Here is a 17,898-nt window from a genome sequence, read left to right as displayed (position 1 = left end):
ATGGGCTACTAATCATGCAAATAAACATCAGATTAATTAATACACTTCATTGAATGCAGAATAAAATAATTCTATCTATATTATAATTTATATCTTATAAAATATAATTTGTGTCTTGCAAATTTTATAAATCACTTTAAAATATGAACATTTGTGTGAATGACTCGTTACTTTTAGCTTCTCAATTGGGAGTAAGGGCACACATAACCCATTTTGGTATCTTATATAAGTTATTTTTTTAAAATAAATTCATAAATTTTGTATACATAATTAATTCAGACTCAACTGCAAAAATATATAATTAAATTTCAAAATTTGTATCCAAACTTATAGATTTTATTTGAAATTTGACAAATTAATTGTGCAAGCAAAAGTTTCAATATTTTTTTAAATCTAAATTTCAGATATATATTTGATTAAAGTTTAAACTATTAATGTCTTGAAGTTTGGGACATGTATGTCTGAAACTAAGAGTAGTTTATAAAGTTTGAGCTACTTATTTTCATTCTTGTCAATATTTAGAAGAAAATTCCAACAAAAATATCTTCATTTAAACTCATTTTTTATATTTGAAAATTCAAAACATACTTCTTTAAACTTGCAAATTGCAATAGTAATAATTTTCAAATGGTAAATTTTAATTTTCTTCACTCAATAATGCTCTAAACATAATTTCAACTCCAAAAAATGACAAAAGGAATTTAAACAAAAAACATGCATCAAATATGCTCAATCACCATTAAAAAAATGAAAAATTACCTAAATACACATGCATCTTATTTTTATCATAATCTTTAAAATTTCCAACCATTTAAAAAAATTATAAAAATCCCCTCTTGCTTATACATCTCTATCCCATCTCGGATACATCCCTCCCCTATGTATCCGCATATGGGCTGATGTATTCGAAATCTTTTAATTTTGAGGAATTTTTGTAATTTGAAAAAAAATAAAAAAATTATGTAATTAACTCTCAACAATATGAGATTTAGGTAAATTTTACCTTTTTAAAAAAAAAACAATCACCATCCTTCTAAACACGCAAACACATATCAAATGTATTTTGTTATTTTTACCTACGCATTACTACATTAATGCCATTTTTGTAATGCTAATTTGATTGGATACAACCATAAATGTAGAAAATACTTAGGAGGCGATTGAATAATATTTGAAAAAGATGAATATTTGAAGCTAAAGATAAAAAAGGTACAATTTGAAAGTTGTTGTAAATTAAATTGGCAAAAGAACAAATAGAAGGTAAAGAGGAGGACAAAGATAATAGGAGAAAGGAGCAGAAGAGAAGAGCAGAATATGTAAATGTTTTGTATTTCGATACCTTCTTCACTTCATTTACATGCCTGCAATATATAGGCAAAAGATAGGCTAGAAAGAGAGGAAATCAGTGGGTTGCCCACTTATCAGTGGGCCCCACTTATATAAAAAAAAACATCCACCAAATATCCATTAACTTTCTAACACTCCCCCTTGGATGTCCACGTGTAATGTGCCTCCATAGATGTTGTGTCTACATATCTGGTAATACGCCTTAATTGCTGCTTCATTAAAAACCTTACCAGAAAAACCCAGTGGGACAAAACCTTGGTTAAGGAAAAAAGAGTGCAGCGCGTATTTTACTCCCCCTGATGAAAGCTTCATTTGATATTTTGGAGACGGCGCATTCCAACTTTATATCTTAATTTCTCAAAAGTTGATGTTGGTAATGCCTTTGTGAATAAATCTGCAAGATTATCACTTGAACGAACTTGTTGTACATCAATTTCACCATTCTTCTGAAGATCGTGTGTGAAAAATAATTTTGGTAAAATATGTTTCGTTCTATCTCCTTTTATGAAGCCACCCTTCAATTGAGCTATGCACGCGGCATTGTCTTCGAATATAACTATGGGTACTTTAACATCATTTTCCAGACCGCTTCTTTCTTTGATAAACTGTATCATCGATCTCAACCATACACATTCTCTACTTGCTTCGTGAATTGCTATTATTTCAACATGATTTAAAGAAGTAGCAACAATCGACTGCTTTGTAGATCGCCATGATATAGCAGTTCCTCCGTGTGTAAATAGGTAGCTTGTCTGAGATCGAGCTTTATGTAGGTCTGATAAATAACCTGCATCTGCATAACCAATAAGGTCTGCGCAACCTTTGTTAGTATAAAACAAACCCATATTAATAGTACCCTTCAGGTATCGCAAAATATGTTTGATACCGTTCCAATGCCTTCGCGTTGGGGATGAACTATACCTTGCTAGCAAATTAACAGAAAATGTTATATCAGGTCTAGTTGCGTTAGCAAGATACATAAGTGCACCAATAGCACTGAGATATGGTACTTCAGGACCAAGAATTTCTTCATCCTCTTCTGGAGGTCGAAATTGATCTTTTTCCACTTCAAGTGATCGAACAACCATTGGAGTACTTAATGGATGTGCTTTGTCCATGTAAAATCTTTTTAAGATTTTCTCAGTGTAGGCAGATTGATGGACAAAAACTCCATCTGCTAAATGTTCAATTTGCAGACCTAGACAAAGTTTTGTTTTTCCAAGGTCTTTCATTTCAAATTCTTTCTTTAGATATTCAATTGCCTTTTGGACCTCTTCAGGGGTTCCAATGAGATTTATGTCATCAACATAAACGGCGAATATAACAAACTCTGATTCCGTTTTCTTAATAAAAATACATGGACAAATAACATTATTAATATAGCCTTCATTTATTAAATATTCACTTAGGCGATTATACCACATGCGCCCTGATTGTTTCAGATCATATAATGATCTTTGGAGTTTTATTGAGTATACTTTCCGAGACTTTTTACATGCTTCAGGCAATTTTAATCCTTCTGGATTTTCATGTAAATTTCATTATCAAGTGAACCATAAAGGTAAGTTGTAACCACATCCATTAGGTGTATTTCAAGATTTTTATGTACAGCTAAACTGATGAGATATCGAAATGTTATTCCATTCATAACCGGTGAATATGTTTCTTCATAGTTGACTCCGGGTCTTTGAGAGAATCCTTGTGCAACAAGGCATGCCTTATATCTTACAATTTCATTTCTCTCATTTCTTTTTCTAACAAAAACCCATTTATAGCCAACTGGTTTTACACCTTCAGGGGTTTGGACTACAGGTCCAAAAACCTCACGTTTAGCAAGTGAGTCTAATTCCGATTGAATTTTTCTTTTGCCATTCTGTCCAATCACATTTTCGTCGACATTCTTCGACGGATTTAGGCTCAAGACTTTCACTATCTTGCATGAGGTTAAGTGCAACATTATATGCAAAAATATTATCAACCGTAATTTTAGATCGATCTAAATTTATCTCATCACCGAAAGAATTTATTGAAAGTTCTTCATTTACTTGAGTCTCGGATTCACTGATTTCTTCAGGAATATCAGGATTACTCAAATCTTGACCTTCTTCAGGAGGTTCTTTTGTAGTATCATCTTTATTATTTTTCATGCTTCTCTTTCTAGAATTTTTATCCTTTGAACCCAACGGTCTACCACGCTTCTGGCGTGTTTGGGATTCAGAAGCTATGATACTTGTAGATGGTCCTTTTGGGACATCAATCCGAATAGGTACATTCACTGCAGGGATATGTGACTTAGTTATCCGTTTCAAATCAGTAAATGCATCTGGCATTTGATTTGCTATTTTCTACAAGTGGATGATCTTCTGGACCTCCTGTTCACATGTGCGGGTACGTGGATCAAAATGTGATAGTGATGAAACTTTTTACGCAATTTCTTTTTCTTTTTCGGGTTTCTTTTTCTCTCCCCCTAGTGGCGGGAAAATTGTTTCATCAAACCGACAATCTGCAAATCGAGCAGTGAATAAGTCTCCAGTCAACGGTTCAAGGTATCGAATTATGGAGGGTAAGTCAAACCCAACATATATGCCTAACCTTCGTTGAGGGCCCATTTTTGTACGTTGTAGTGGTGCTACAGGCACGTATATCGCACAACCAAAAATTCTTAAATGGGCTATATTTAGTTCATGACCAAATACTAATTGCGACAGAGAGTATTTATTATAATGTGTCGGTCTGAGACGTACAAGTGCTGCTGCATGTAAAATAACATGACCCCAAACAGTAATTGACAATTTTGTTTTCATTAGTAAAGGTCTTGCTATCAATTGTAGGCGCTTTATAAATGACTCTGCAAGGCCATTTTGAGTATGAACATGAGCAACAGGATGTTTAATTTTTATCCCAATTGATAAGCAATAATCATTAAATGCTTGGGATGTAAATTCTCCAGCATTATCAAGGCGAATGGCCTTAATTGGATAATCTGGGAATTGCGCTCTCAATCTTATTATTTGTGCTAACAACTTTGCAAACGCCAGGTTGCGAGATGATAACAGGCACACATGAGACCATCTAGATGATGCATCTATTAGGACCATAAAATATCTAAACAACCCACTAGGTGGATGAATAGGGCCACATATATACCCATGTATACGCTCTTAAAATCTAGGAGATTCGATGCCGACCTTCAGGGTCGATGGTCTGGCAATTAATTTGCCTTGATAATAAGCAGCACATAAAAATTCATCTTTTGTAAGAATCTTCTGGTTCTTTAACGGATGTCCAGTTGAATTTTCAAGAATTCGTCTCATCATTATTGATCCAGGATGACCTATTCGATCTTGCCATAGCACAAATATATTTGGATCAGTAAACTTCTGGTTTACGATCATATGTGCTTCAATTGCACTAATTTTTGCATAATATAGGCCAGATGACAGAGTTGGTAATTTTTCCAAAATATATTTCTGGGCTGAGACACTCTTGGTTATACCAAGATATTCAATATTTATTTCATTTAGTGTCTCAACATGATATCTATTTCTGCGGATATTTTTAAAACTTAACAAGTTTCTTGAGGATTTAGAAGAAAATAGTGCATCTTCTATAACAATTTGTGTTCCCTTAGGCAGAATTATAGTAGCTTTTCCGGAGCCTTCTATCATTTTTGAATTTCCAAAAATTGTAGTAACATTAGCTTTTCTTCTAAGTAAATTGGAAAAATATTTCTCGTCTTTAAATATAGCATGGGTTGTTCCACTATAAATTACACAAATATCCTCGTAATTTATCATTGATCCAAACAAGATTTGAGGCATTTCCATATTTTCTTCACAAAGAAAGAAAGTAAATATTATAATTAATACATAATTTATTATACAAATTTTTATTTTATTACATGGATCTAGAAAAATACAAACATAATATTTAATACATACAACAACAAAGAGAATTGTTTAAATATTATCAGGCTTATCAACATTCATATTTACTTCTGGAAAATTAAAGAAATCAGCTAAATCCAGATGCATGGGCTCAATATTGTCCTCAGAGATAAAATTTGTCTCTGGATTATTTTTTGCCCTTTTTAACGATGCCTGATATAGCTGAATCAGACGTTTTGACGACCAGCAAATCCGCGACCAATGCCCCACACCTCCACATCTATGACATATTATTTCTGAATTATTCTTCGGTAAAGCTTCTGGCTTTTTATCCTGCCTTTTATATTGCTAGTTATTTCTCGGTGTTAGTCGAATATCATGATTAAAATTTCTTCTTTGACTACGACCACGACTGGGCCATGGCCTCTTTCTCGTTGGTTAGAATTTGTCTGATTCACTTCAGGGAGTGACAAAGAACCAACGGGCCGACTATCATGATTTTTCATTAATAATTTATTAGGGTGTTCAGCAATAAGTAAGTGAGATAATAATTCAGAATATTTTGTAAAGCCTTTTTCGCGATATTGCTGGTGCAGGAGCATATTCGCGGGTGGAAATATGGAGTATGTTTTTTCAAGTTTATCTTGTTCCGTGATTTCATCTCCGCATAAAGTTAACTGAACTATAATTTGAAATAAAGCAGAATTATATTCAGTTATATTTTTAAAGTCCATTAGTCTCAGATTTAATCAGTCATGACGTGCTTGTGGAAGCATGACCAACTTCAGGTGGTCATACCTTTCTTTTAAATTTTTTCACAATTTCAAGGGATCTTTTAATGTAAGATATTGTAATTTAAGACCCTCGTCAAGATGGTGGCGGAGGAAAATCATAGCTTTTGCACGGTCTTGACTAGATGTCTGGTTATCATCTTTGATGGTGTCTGCCAGACCCATCGATTCAAGATGAATTTTGGCATCCAGTGCCCATGAGGAGTAGTCTTTTCCAGAAATATCAAGAGCAGTAAATTCAATTTTGGAAATATTTGTCATTTTATAAAATTAAATAAAATTAAATAAAACTCTTACCACTTTTGTTACCTTGAAAAATTAGCCGGAGTCTCGTGCTGATAACGTGTTGTAAATTAAATTGACAAAAGAACAAATAGAAGGTAAAGAGGAGAACAAAGATAATAGGAGAAAGGAGCAGAAGAGAAGAGCAGAATATGTAAATGTTTTGTATTTCGATACCTTCTTCACTTCATTTACATGCCTGCAATATATAGGCAAAAGATAGGCTAGATAGAGAGGAAATCAGTGGGTTGCCCACTTATCAGTGGGCCCCACCTATATAAAAAAAAAACATCCACCAAATATCCATTAACTTTCTAACAAAAGTTGAATTTTTAAAATATTTCTTGAGAATAACTTGTTAGGTTATACTGGATCAGTGCATTCTGTAAAATTTGGGCCTAAATAAATCATGACTGGACCAGGTCTAAATATTTGGACTTGTAACAGAGTGAAGTGCACCAACACCCGTTTTTAGGCTAATACCCACTTCATAATCTTTTTTTGCAAGTTTAGCAGCTTTGGGCTAATATAAAAGATATACACTAATTATGAAGGAAAATGTATGTATGTATATATATATATATATACGACAACAACAACAACAACCCAGTAAAATCTCACATCATGGGGTCTGGGGAGGGTAGAATGTACGCAGACCTTACTCCTACAAAGTAGGATGGCTGTTTCCGGGAGACCCTATATATATATATATATATATATCCCAACTATTATGTTGTGGGCAACTGTACGATGTAAAAGTTCAAAATAGTTGCAACGCTTTTGATAGTATTTTTTTATTTTCAAATTATTATATCTTTTTGTTATTATTTTTTAACGTATATGGATTGGGTAGATATGATATATTGGTTGAGAAAATCTTGACCATATGGCCACAATATATTTGGTTCCTTAACATCATTTTGCAATGAGTTAAAAGTATGTTTAAATTAAATTCCAACTTTTGCAAACCGACACCACTACCACTAACACCAACATACTCGATGTAATTTTATAAATATAATCTCGACATAAGTAAAACATTTCAAAGCATGTATGAGGAAAAATTGAATACATTAGTGAACAAGTCACAATGAGAAAAAAAGTCACGATGAAAATAACAATAGCAACAACAAATAGTATGATAATCGAAATGAAACAAATAATATAGGGTACAAATAAAAATCGAAAAGGATTCAACATTTGAATTTTATCGATTTCGTATTTTAGAATAGTATTCTCAATTGTTTGTAACTAGATTTCAAATTAATTTTCGTACACTTTTAGTGTATTTCTTAATACACATATCGAATTTGGGTCAAAACTATTGAATTTTGTCGAATTCATAACTCCACTACTAAAAAATTATTGCTTTCCCATTAAAAAATATTTAATGGCTATTTCCGCCGATATTTTATTGAATGCGTGAGAAAAGAAAAAGAATAGTAATGTTTTCTACGGAAAGATTAGGAAGTTTTCCTCTAATTCAGTGAGAATATGTTTCTCACCTTGCATTTTCTCAGTGAGCTAATTTAATGGAAAATGAATGAAAAAAATCATATTTTATAACATAAATTTTCTATTGATTCGCGATGGAAAAACCTTTTAATTGTTTCTATTACTGCTCTAAGCCGGCTCATTGATCTTCCAAAAGCCAAGAGTAAGAGTTGACAGAAAGCCAGTATAATTATAGATTATGGGTCGTTTGCAGTGAAGGATAATATCAAATAATCTCGAGATTAAATTTTAGTGGCACTTAAGTTGGAGTTTGGTTGATAAGTCTGAGATAACTTATCTCGGGATTAATAAATAGTACTAAGAAAAGTTATCGCTCCTCTTGGGTGGTATACTAATTTTGGGATTACTTATTCCGAGATAAAATAGGTAAATAATAAAGACACCCCTTTAAATATTTTTTATACTTCACTTTTCACATTCATATATATTTACATTATTTTTAATATCATATATAACAACATTCACTCCTTATTTTTATGATAATTCTTCATATTTTTTCTATTAAAAAATTACACTATATAATATAATTTTTATTTACAAATTTATTTGACTAATTCTTATGTTTATTTATATTTTGATTTCTCATAAAAAAAATTTACTTTAACAAACTTAAAATGAAAATTCTATTTTAAAATTAAATAAGAAGAAAGTTTTATTTTTAAATACATACGGACATTATGAAAATGCACACATAAAAATATTTAAGGTAAAGAAGATGAAAGTTTTATTTTAAGAATAAATATTGAATAATTAAATCTTGCAAATAAAATATAAAAAAAACTAAATAAAGTGAAGGGTATTTTTGTAAACAAACAACCTATTCTTAAAATTTATGCAATGGATATTATTTTGAATACAACAAACCAAACACTCAATAAGAAATAATCTCAACATAACTTATCCCAACATAACTAATCCCAACACAATTTATCACATCATAACTAATCGTATCATAACTTTCATTCAAACCAAACGACCCCTTATAGTTTTAAAGCTCCAATTGTGTAGTAGATTTTTTTTTTTTATTATTATTATTATTATTTTTTATAATCAAAATAACATTGTGTAATAGAGTTTACAATTTTTTATTTCCCTAAAGTCATGCTGCATGTGATCATTTGGATCAAAACATGTTAGTCAACATTTGATGGAGAAAAAATCAAGATACTCTAATATGCATTAGTTACCTACTCCCCCTGCCCCCCAACCCCAACAAGAAATGTAGAATAAATAAGTAAATAAAAGAAAGCACAACTACATTTTTTTTTATTGTACAGCTGTAATTACTCATATGAAGAAAGAAATTACATCAGAAAAAGAATGAAATCATAAAAATTAACAAACAACAATCAATCATGAAGAAAATAAAGGAGTACAAAATGGCAAGAATGAACTTTTATAAGCAAAAGATCATAATTTAATATCTCTAATACTTTTTGCCCCTTCAAGAAAGTGCTCCCATCAAGAAAATACCAGAAATCAAACCAAGAATTCCAACATTAATCCTCTTAGCATCATTTGGTTTAGTACTTGCTGATGATGGTTCTTCAGCTGCTGTTTTATCAGCACTACCACCTTTCTTGGTTGTGTTACCAGCAGGGGCAGGGGCATCATTACTAGATGGAGCTTTAGCATCAGTAAATTCAGAAGGCACTAAAACTTTGTCTAATTGATATACAGCCAATGGGGGGTCTTTTCTTATAGCATTATAAACATTTGTTACTACAGTACCAGATGAGACATTCACTTGATTGTTTGATCCAGTGAAATTAAGTCCAAAAGGCTCACCTTTTGGCCCTGTTGCTTGTGTCCTAACAGGGTTGCTGACTGTTTGTAAGTCATCAAATGTGTAGAATTTTGGGATGACATGGTACAGAATGAGTTGTACTTTTTGTTGGTCATTTAGTTTGTTGAGTGTGCCACTTGGGAGGTTGTTAAAGGCATTGTCTGATGGGGCAAAAACTGTCATGCCTTGGTTGGAATTGTTGACTTGGTTGTTGATTTGGTTTCCAACTTGTGATTCATTAAGGAATTTGATGAATGTGTTGTATTGTCCTTCTTTTTTGAGGATTGCAAAGATGTCAATTGGTCCTGAGGGAGCAGGTGCTGGTGCTGTTGGAGATTGAGCTTGAGTTATTTGAGGAAAAAGAATGAAGAAAAGTGGGATTATAGATAGAAGAATGAGAGAAAGAGGCTTTTGATGAGCCATTGTTGGAGGAGAAATGTGAGATGGAGAGAAATAGGATTGGTGATTTGATGTGTGTAGTAAAGAGGATTGTGTGGAATTTATGGGATAAGCTTTGGGGCTAATCCTTGGTGGAATGAGCTGGCTGTGGACTTGCATCAAGGCAAATATTATGTGAGAAAAAGAAAATATAATAACCAATGAAAAAATTAGATAGAATAAAATAATGTTAAGAAAATATTGCTCATTCCTTTAACTAATGGGGAACAATTTAATACTTTCTCGAATCTCGTAGATAACTGGAGTCTAGAGTGTGGATAACATAACATCAAAACAAGTATTGTGGAACACTTTAAAACCTCTCGGCATGTCTAGCTGAGACAACTAGAGCATGAATAGAATAACACGTGAGTTCAACATTGAGAAACATAAAACAGAGACATATTTGGGTCCAATATCACGGAATTTGAACCTAACTCGACTTCAAAAATTAGTTCATGAGATAAAAATTGTCTAGTTGACCAAAGTTGGGGTACTTTAATACCTAATAGTAGTAGTTAAAGGGTACTAATCACTCTTTGTCAACTGATTTTTACAAGGCACTTCAAATTAACTCAGTAATGAACTAGAAGATCATCTTGCTTGACTTTAATAGAAAAAAAAAATTAATTAAAAAAGAGGGTAGGCAAGAGCTGAAAAAGAACCAGATCCAATTAACCAAAGTGGCAATACCAACTACAGAGCTGAAATACAAATTTTATATAAGAAAAACATATAATAATGACATTTGACAGAGTGGCATAACATGGCTTTCAACATAGGTGATAAAACTTATATGGTTTCAACTAAGAAACAGAACAACTTAGCTTGTCATACATTAAAGTTATTATTAGATAGGTCCATATATATATATATATTATTTTTTTTATTATTATTATTATTATTTTATTTTTTAAAAATTTTAAATTTTTTTTTTGTTGTTGTTGTGGAATGTCTTAATCCCTTTTGGACATTTAACAGTAAAGAACTAGCAACACTTTTGGAATTTCCAGTATGGTTTCCACTTAGAAATACTTTTACAAGACAAGTTGCCTTCTTGGGGGCCAGCCACAGTCATTTTCTTTGTGAATATATTAATGTGACTCCATATTCATTTGGATAGATTTTTCTCTAGGGGCACTGCTTGACAGAAGTTAAATATTAAATGCCCACTCTGTTTAACAACTTAAAGTTTTGGATGAAGTAATCACATACTTCAATATGTTATAAAGAGCAGACAAAGGTCCTCGATTCAAGTTTTACTGCCATCGTTATAAAAAAATCACATATTTAATCCATAAAATGATCACATACTTCAACATTAAATTTTCGAGCTCGTGTTCAGTTCCTTCCCGTTCCAAAGTTGAGACATGTAGTCCCAACTCTTGCAATAGAATATTGTTTGAATTTTTTTTTTATATATATATATATATATATATATATAAAATTATGGAAAAATTTGGGTAAAATTAAAAAGATGTTTCAATAATTAAAAAGATGGTTCAAAGATGTTTCAAATTACTTCAACTTCAACTTAATTCAACGGTTTTTGACTTATTGTTGTAAAAACCTACTCAGTACTCCCTCTCTCAATTTGTCTAGTCATGTTTCTTTTAATTTTACCCAAATTTTTCCATAATTTCCCCTTTTTTTTTATAATTTTTTTTAACTTCAGTACGTGGCGTTGTTACACCAGATCTACGAGTCTCCCGAAGGACTCTTTCGGTTGATAGTTCTGGTTTCCAGCCTATATACTTCAGTTTTGTTTTGGTTTACCCCGTTCATCTCTTCTTCTTAACTTTACTTTTAACACTTTTCGTCTTTAACCTCACCCCGGATATTTCTGGCCACAATTACGTCATTTGTTCAAATAGACTGTTAAGGCCAATTCGAGTTCCTAGGAATTTATAGGTTAATCCATAGAAGTTGTTAAAAATTAAGAAGCTAACCATATTCAATCTCTTGAAGGCTTCGGTCATGGTGGAACAATGGTCACAAAATATAATTTTGTCTGTATCTTTTTGGATGTTGTATTGGGGTATTTGGGCTTGGCTTTGTCTGAGAGTTGGAGATATGTAGTAGTTTGGGCCTAGAATTCCTCTAGCATAGTCTAAGGCTTCTGTAAAATTATTAAATCCTTTGAAAAGCGGGTTTTTAATTCCATTTATAGAGTCTACTACTTCTAACCAAGTCTTAAACACGCCATTTGTTTTTCCATGTATAACTACATAATATTTAAACTTGTTTTCCCTATTTTTGTCTGAAAAATATTGACATAATGCATTATTAGTTGCAATAAAATGTTTAGTGTCTTGTTTATTGTATGCTATCCATAAATTGTCTACTAAACATTTTTGAGTCTTGTCTATATTGCATTCTGGAAGTATTCTAAATGAGAGGTTACATTGAGGATAGGATATTAGATTAAATTTACCAAAATATATTCGTTCCATCATCTCAATGGTTCCTTGAGGTCTAAAATTAATCTTATCAAGTAATGTCTGGGCGTATGAGTCTGCTGGGGCTATTCTCTTGCCTTTGTCTGCTGGCTGTTGGCCAGTTGGTCTCATGCTGAAACATAGTTTGTTTAATTAGTCTTTAGTTGTAATCTACTTAACTTATCAGCTAGATCGTTATCTTTTCCTTTTACATATTCAAAAACTATATTGTTGTATATAGAGATAACATCCATAAAATTAAGCCATCTTCTTTTACTACTTGCTTTACTATTTATTGTCTGGTGAAATTTAACTATTGCTTCACAATCTGTTCTTACTAATACTTCTGGTTTATTTAATATATATAATTTAAAACTATTTAAACCATATATTATTGCTAAAACTTCTGAGTCTATACTACTCATATTTTCCTTTTCTTTATATTTACCACTTTGATATGCACATATTTTTTCTTCATTTTTACTACTGTATTTATTTGGTCTACTTTTTAAGACAGCTCCCCATCCTAACTGACTTCCATCAGTTTGTACTATTAAGTAGTCTGTTTCTAGGGGGATTTGTAAATCTGGTATATGTTTAACCTTGTCTTTTATTTGCTGTATTAACTTAATATCTTCTATATTAAAATGTTTTTGTCCTTTACTACCTGTTTTAGCATATAGTGGTCCTGCTATTTTTCCTAAATCTTTAATGAAATTTCTAGCATAATTTACTAATCCTAAAATTTTTTGAAGTTCTTTGGTTGTATCTAATCTATCTGGCATTTCTAGTACCTTTTTAGCTATATGTGGTTGTAATTTAATTTTACCTTCTCCTATTGTTACTCCTAAAAAATTAATATGAGTCTTGCACAGTTCCATTTTCTTTTTACTAATTATGATTCCATTTTTAACAAACAACCGGAACACTGTTTGTAAATGTCCTAGATGTTCTTGTATGTCTTTGCTAAATACTAACACATCATCTACATATACTAATACGAAATTTTTATATTCTCCAAATATAGTATCCATCTTTCTTTGAAATATAGGTGGTGCAGTTTTTAACCCGAAAGGCATGGCTAACCATTCGAAATGTCCTTCTGGACATGTGAATGCTGTCCATTCTATACTTTCTGAGTGCATTTTCACCTGCCAATATCCTGATTTACAGTCAAATTTACTAAAGAACTTTTTACCTTGTATTCTATTTATTAATTCATTTTTGTCTGGTAATTTGTAAGCGTCTGTTTTAGTGTTATCATTTAACCTTTTATAATTAATTACCATTCTTGCTTTTCCTCTTACTTGTTCACTATGATTTCTAACCATGAATGCGGCTGATCTATGTTTAGAAGTGGATCTTCTTATTACTTCTAACTTTAGTAATTCTTTAATTTGTTTACTAAATTCTTCTGTATCTTCATTATTAGCTTCGATAGCAGCAGTCTTTATAGTATATTCTGGGTTAATTATTTCTAATTTACACATTATCTTATTATTATCCCAATGTACTAGGGGTCTTTCTCCAATTATTTCCATTTCATCTAGTATAGAAATTATTTTGTCTAAGTCCTTAGGGTTATTTATCTTTCCTAGTGCATTTATTCCCTTTTGGAAATTATAGAATTCTGTTTCTATATTTATTAGTGTATAATCTTTTTCTATATCTTCTAAGTATGTATCTTCTAAGTATTCTTTCTGTTCTTCATACAGGTTTTTTGTGGCACAACTCTTGCAATAGAATATTGTTTGAATTTTTTTTTTATATATATATATATATATATATATTATAATTATACATACACAATATATTATTTTTTATGAATAATTTTAAATATTTTAAATATGTTTTCATCAAAATTTATTTATGAAAGCTAAATCGTCCAAGACGAGAACATTTATCTTATTTAATACATGAGTGTCTATGATAGTTCTTGGTGGATTAGGAATGTCATTGTATCTTCCTTGTCTAGGCCATATTGGTGGATTTTGAAGCTTTATTCAAAGTAAATTCAGTGATCGAAAGTTCTGTAATGTCAACCATTTTAATTAAAAAAAATAAAATGAATTATTATCTTTTTTTCCTTTGAATGAATCCTTTCTTTTATTTTTGTGGACGCTTAATAACTGAACCAAACAAAATCAAAATCCATAACAACCAAACCGATAAATAAATATTGTATTTGGTTTGATTTGATTTTAATAATTTAAAAACTGATTAAATTGGTTTGATTTTAATTTTGACCAATAACCGATCCATACCAACTCGTGAACACCCCTAATTGCATACCTAGAGAAATCCATATTTTTGTGGAAGTTGTTTTCTATTGGATTGCAAAAGAAACGGGAGACTTGCTTCATAAAATTCCTTTGATAACTATATTATACGGGTGCCCTCGTCAAGACTAAAACCTTATTACGCCGAAAATAGTAAAGTTGCGATAATGCTTTAATAGTGAGTGAAAACTTGCTTTCTGTCTTAATTGATGTTATGTTATTGTATGTAAATAGTTCTTCGGATTTTATTTCTTGTGAGATTATTTATTCTGTATAATTTTAGAATATATATTATACATAGCATAATCAATTCATTGATATACCTGATATACCAAAGATGAGACAAGATGAATAGAAAAATATTTAAGGGACATAAGGCTCCCTAATGTTCTATATGAGAAAAAACCCTCATGTGCGCTTTGGAATGACAATTAATTATAACTTACAAAGATGAACTCATGAACAAGAACTTTTGGTTGCTGTCCTTGTTACTTGCTACACGGCCGCCCGATGTGCGTATCTTGTGTGACAACACTATATAATGAGTTGTTTTTCTAGGCAGGCAATTGTGTGATAATACTGCGGAAAAAATGGTACTTTCATGTAACATGCAATGGTCTAAATGCTCTTATAGAGTGAGTTGCCCTTCTAGGCGGACAACTGTGTGTAACAACACTACAGAGAAAATGACGCTTTCGTTGGTATATATGGTTTCAACCAATGGCGGAGCCAGGATTTTGAAGAAGGAGGTTCAAAATCTGAATAAGTAGATACACAAACTAGTCGAAGGGGGTTTGATATATACTTTATATACATAAAAAAATATTTTAACCATGTATAAATGGTATAATTTTATGTCGAAGGGGGTTCGGGACCCCTCTAGCCACAAGGTGGCTCCACCACTGGTCTCAACACCCTTATGAGATAGTGATGAGTTTCACACGCTCTAAATCCGGCCCGCGCATGATTAGAAAGATTGGTCGCATAAAAATACCACCCAACTTACCTTACCAACTACCATATATAGGTGACCATTCCACAACCGCCAGAAAAGGAACTACAATGATTTTGAATAGAAATCCTAAGAAATAAATAAAATCCCCATAAAAGCACCAGTAGATGAACATTTCTATCTTGTATTTCACCAAATAAATTTATTCTACCCAAAGAAGAAAAACAAAAGTATTTTGGAACTTGAGGGCTGAGAGTTGGGCCACGGATCATCCTTCTGAACAAAAACAGTGCTTTATTGTATCAAAATGTTTAGTCCTGTCATCACACAAACACAAGTTCCCCATGTTAAAGTTTCCCAATTGCCAGATTGACCCATACATTAAACCATGTATAGATTTCAAGGATGGGATTGATAAGCCCAAATTTGTTGATCTCTCGCTTGTCATGGGCTTAATGGTTTAGATTTCGAAAAAATTACTTGATTGAGTATTTTTTAAAAATTAATTACTGATTTTAGCGGTATTTTTTATTTATTACCATTTATAGCAATATATAGCAATATTATGATAAATCTACACTTGTATTAAAAGTGAATTATGCATACAATATAAATGTATTATAAGTATTTTAAAATATATATTATGTTTGTGTAGTAAGAAACTAACATAATGTATTATAAATCTATTAAAATATGTGATAAATGTATTATCCATCTATAAAACTTGTATTATATATGTTTTATAAATAGTTCTCTGCAATATGTATTAAAACTGTATTATAAATGTATTATAAGTGTTCAGTGAAATTATTTTTTTATTGCTATAAATGATAAATATTTTTTTAATATTGTATATTTATGTAAGTTTCCCTTATATTTCAAGGATGGAATTGATAAGCCCAAATTTGTTGGTCTCTCACCTGTCATGGGCTTAATGAGTGGATTACTAAAAGAAAAAATTACTAAATCACACACATTATGTTCTTATATTTTTAATTATTTCCTACCATTTGTAAAAATTTTAAAAATCCTCTTTTGATACATACGAATGATGCTGATACATTGCAATTTGATACATAAGTCTTTTTCATGATACATCGCTAGTCGATACAAACCACACACAAAATGTATCAGTAAAACTTTTTTTTGTTGTGTTTATGATATATTAGGTGTTATAAGTTGATTCAAAAATTTTGTTGATATTAAAATATTAGGTTTGTATCAACTAGAGATGTATCATAAAAATGACTTATGTATCAAATCGCGATGTATCAACGTCATTCGTATGTATCAGAAATTTGAAAAAAAAAAGAATTTCAGGTAATTACCAAAAAAGTCAGAATGAATTGTAATTGGGTTTTTTCACTATAGAATTTAAGTTAAATACCCTTACTAAAATTGATAATTAGCTAGGTGGTGTGTTTCGTAAAATATAATGACTTGCACTTGTTTTGCTTAAGTGATCGGGACGTCCTTCAAACAATTTATGACTGGGACAATTTTAAATACATATAATAAATTAATTAGTTTTCAATAAATATAGTCATGTTTTATTTACATAAAAAAAAATAGCCAAAATCATAAAAAATATAGAGCGACTAGCCAAAAATCATGGAAAGTATACATTGACTATACAATATAGATTATTTATACATAAGTTATACACTGAATATACATTATGATACATTTAAAAACTGAATATAACTTAACTATACATGAAATATTCACTGACTATACATGCCTATACAATGAATGACCATTCGACAAAAATAATTATCAAAAAAATGACCATTCACTATATAAGCATCGTATATATTTGAAATTGTCCCTTTATAATTTTATATATACATGTAACCCATCAATTTGTCCAAATTGAGATGCCAATTTGACTTTAAACGAGTTTTAGCTTTTAAATACTTACCCTTTTAAAATTTATCAAATACATAAATAAATCATAAATATCATACGTTACTCAGATCAATTTACAATATAATACCGAACTTGGCTAACGCCCATGGATAGAACTAAATACATACCTTCTGACGGTTATTTGGTATGTGAATAAGATAGATAAAAGTTATCTCATCATATATATAAAATAATTATTAATTCATATTAAAATACAAATAATGCAATAAACAATTTTAAAAATAACATAGGTCTTAAACCAAATAAAAAATAAA

The 17,898-nt window shown here is 31.0% G+C and overlaps 1 protein-coding gene across 1 annotated transcript; it reads right to left on the bottom strand.

The window, feature by feature from the left end:
- Positions 1–9,067: 9,067 nt before the first annotated feature.
- On the bottom strand, positions 9,068–10,138 carry LOC129891996 (fasciclin-like arabinogalactan protein 9). Its single transcript, XM_055967509.1, has one exon. It carries the CDS (start codon positions 10,029–10,031, stop codon positions 9,267–9,269), a length of 765 nt encoding a protein of 254 aa, XP_055823484.1. The 5' UTR covers positions 10,032–10,138; the 3' UTR covers positions 9,068–9,266.
- Positions 10,139–17,898: the final 7,760 nt, after the last annotated feature.

The sequence above is a fragment of the Solanum dulcamara genome, chromosome 6 (assembly GCF_947179165.1).
Source record: "Solanum dulcamara chromosome 6, daSolDulc1.2, whole genome shotgun sequence".
Classification (NCBI taxonomy): Eukaryota; Viridiplantae; Streptophyta; class Magnoliopsida; order Solanales; family Solanaceae; genus Solanum; species Solanum dulcamara.
Note: the sequence above shows the minus strand (reverse complement) of the source record. Positions and strands in the feature narration are given on the sequence as shown.

Bases quoted from the DNA above. Each gene is read 5' to 3' on its own strand.
- LOC129891996 (XM_055967509.1), bottom strand. From the start codon at position 10,031: ATGGCTCATCAAAAGCCTCTTTCTCTCATTCTTCTATCTATAATCCCA.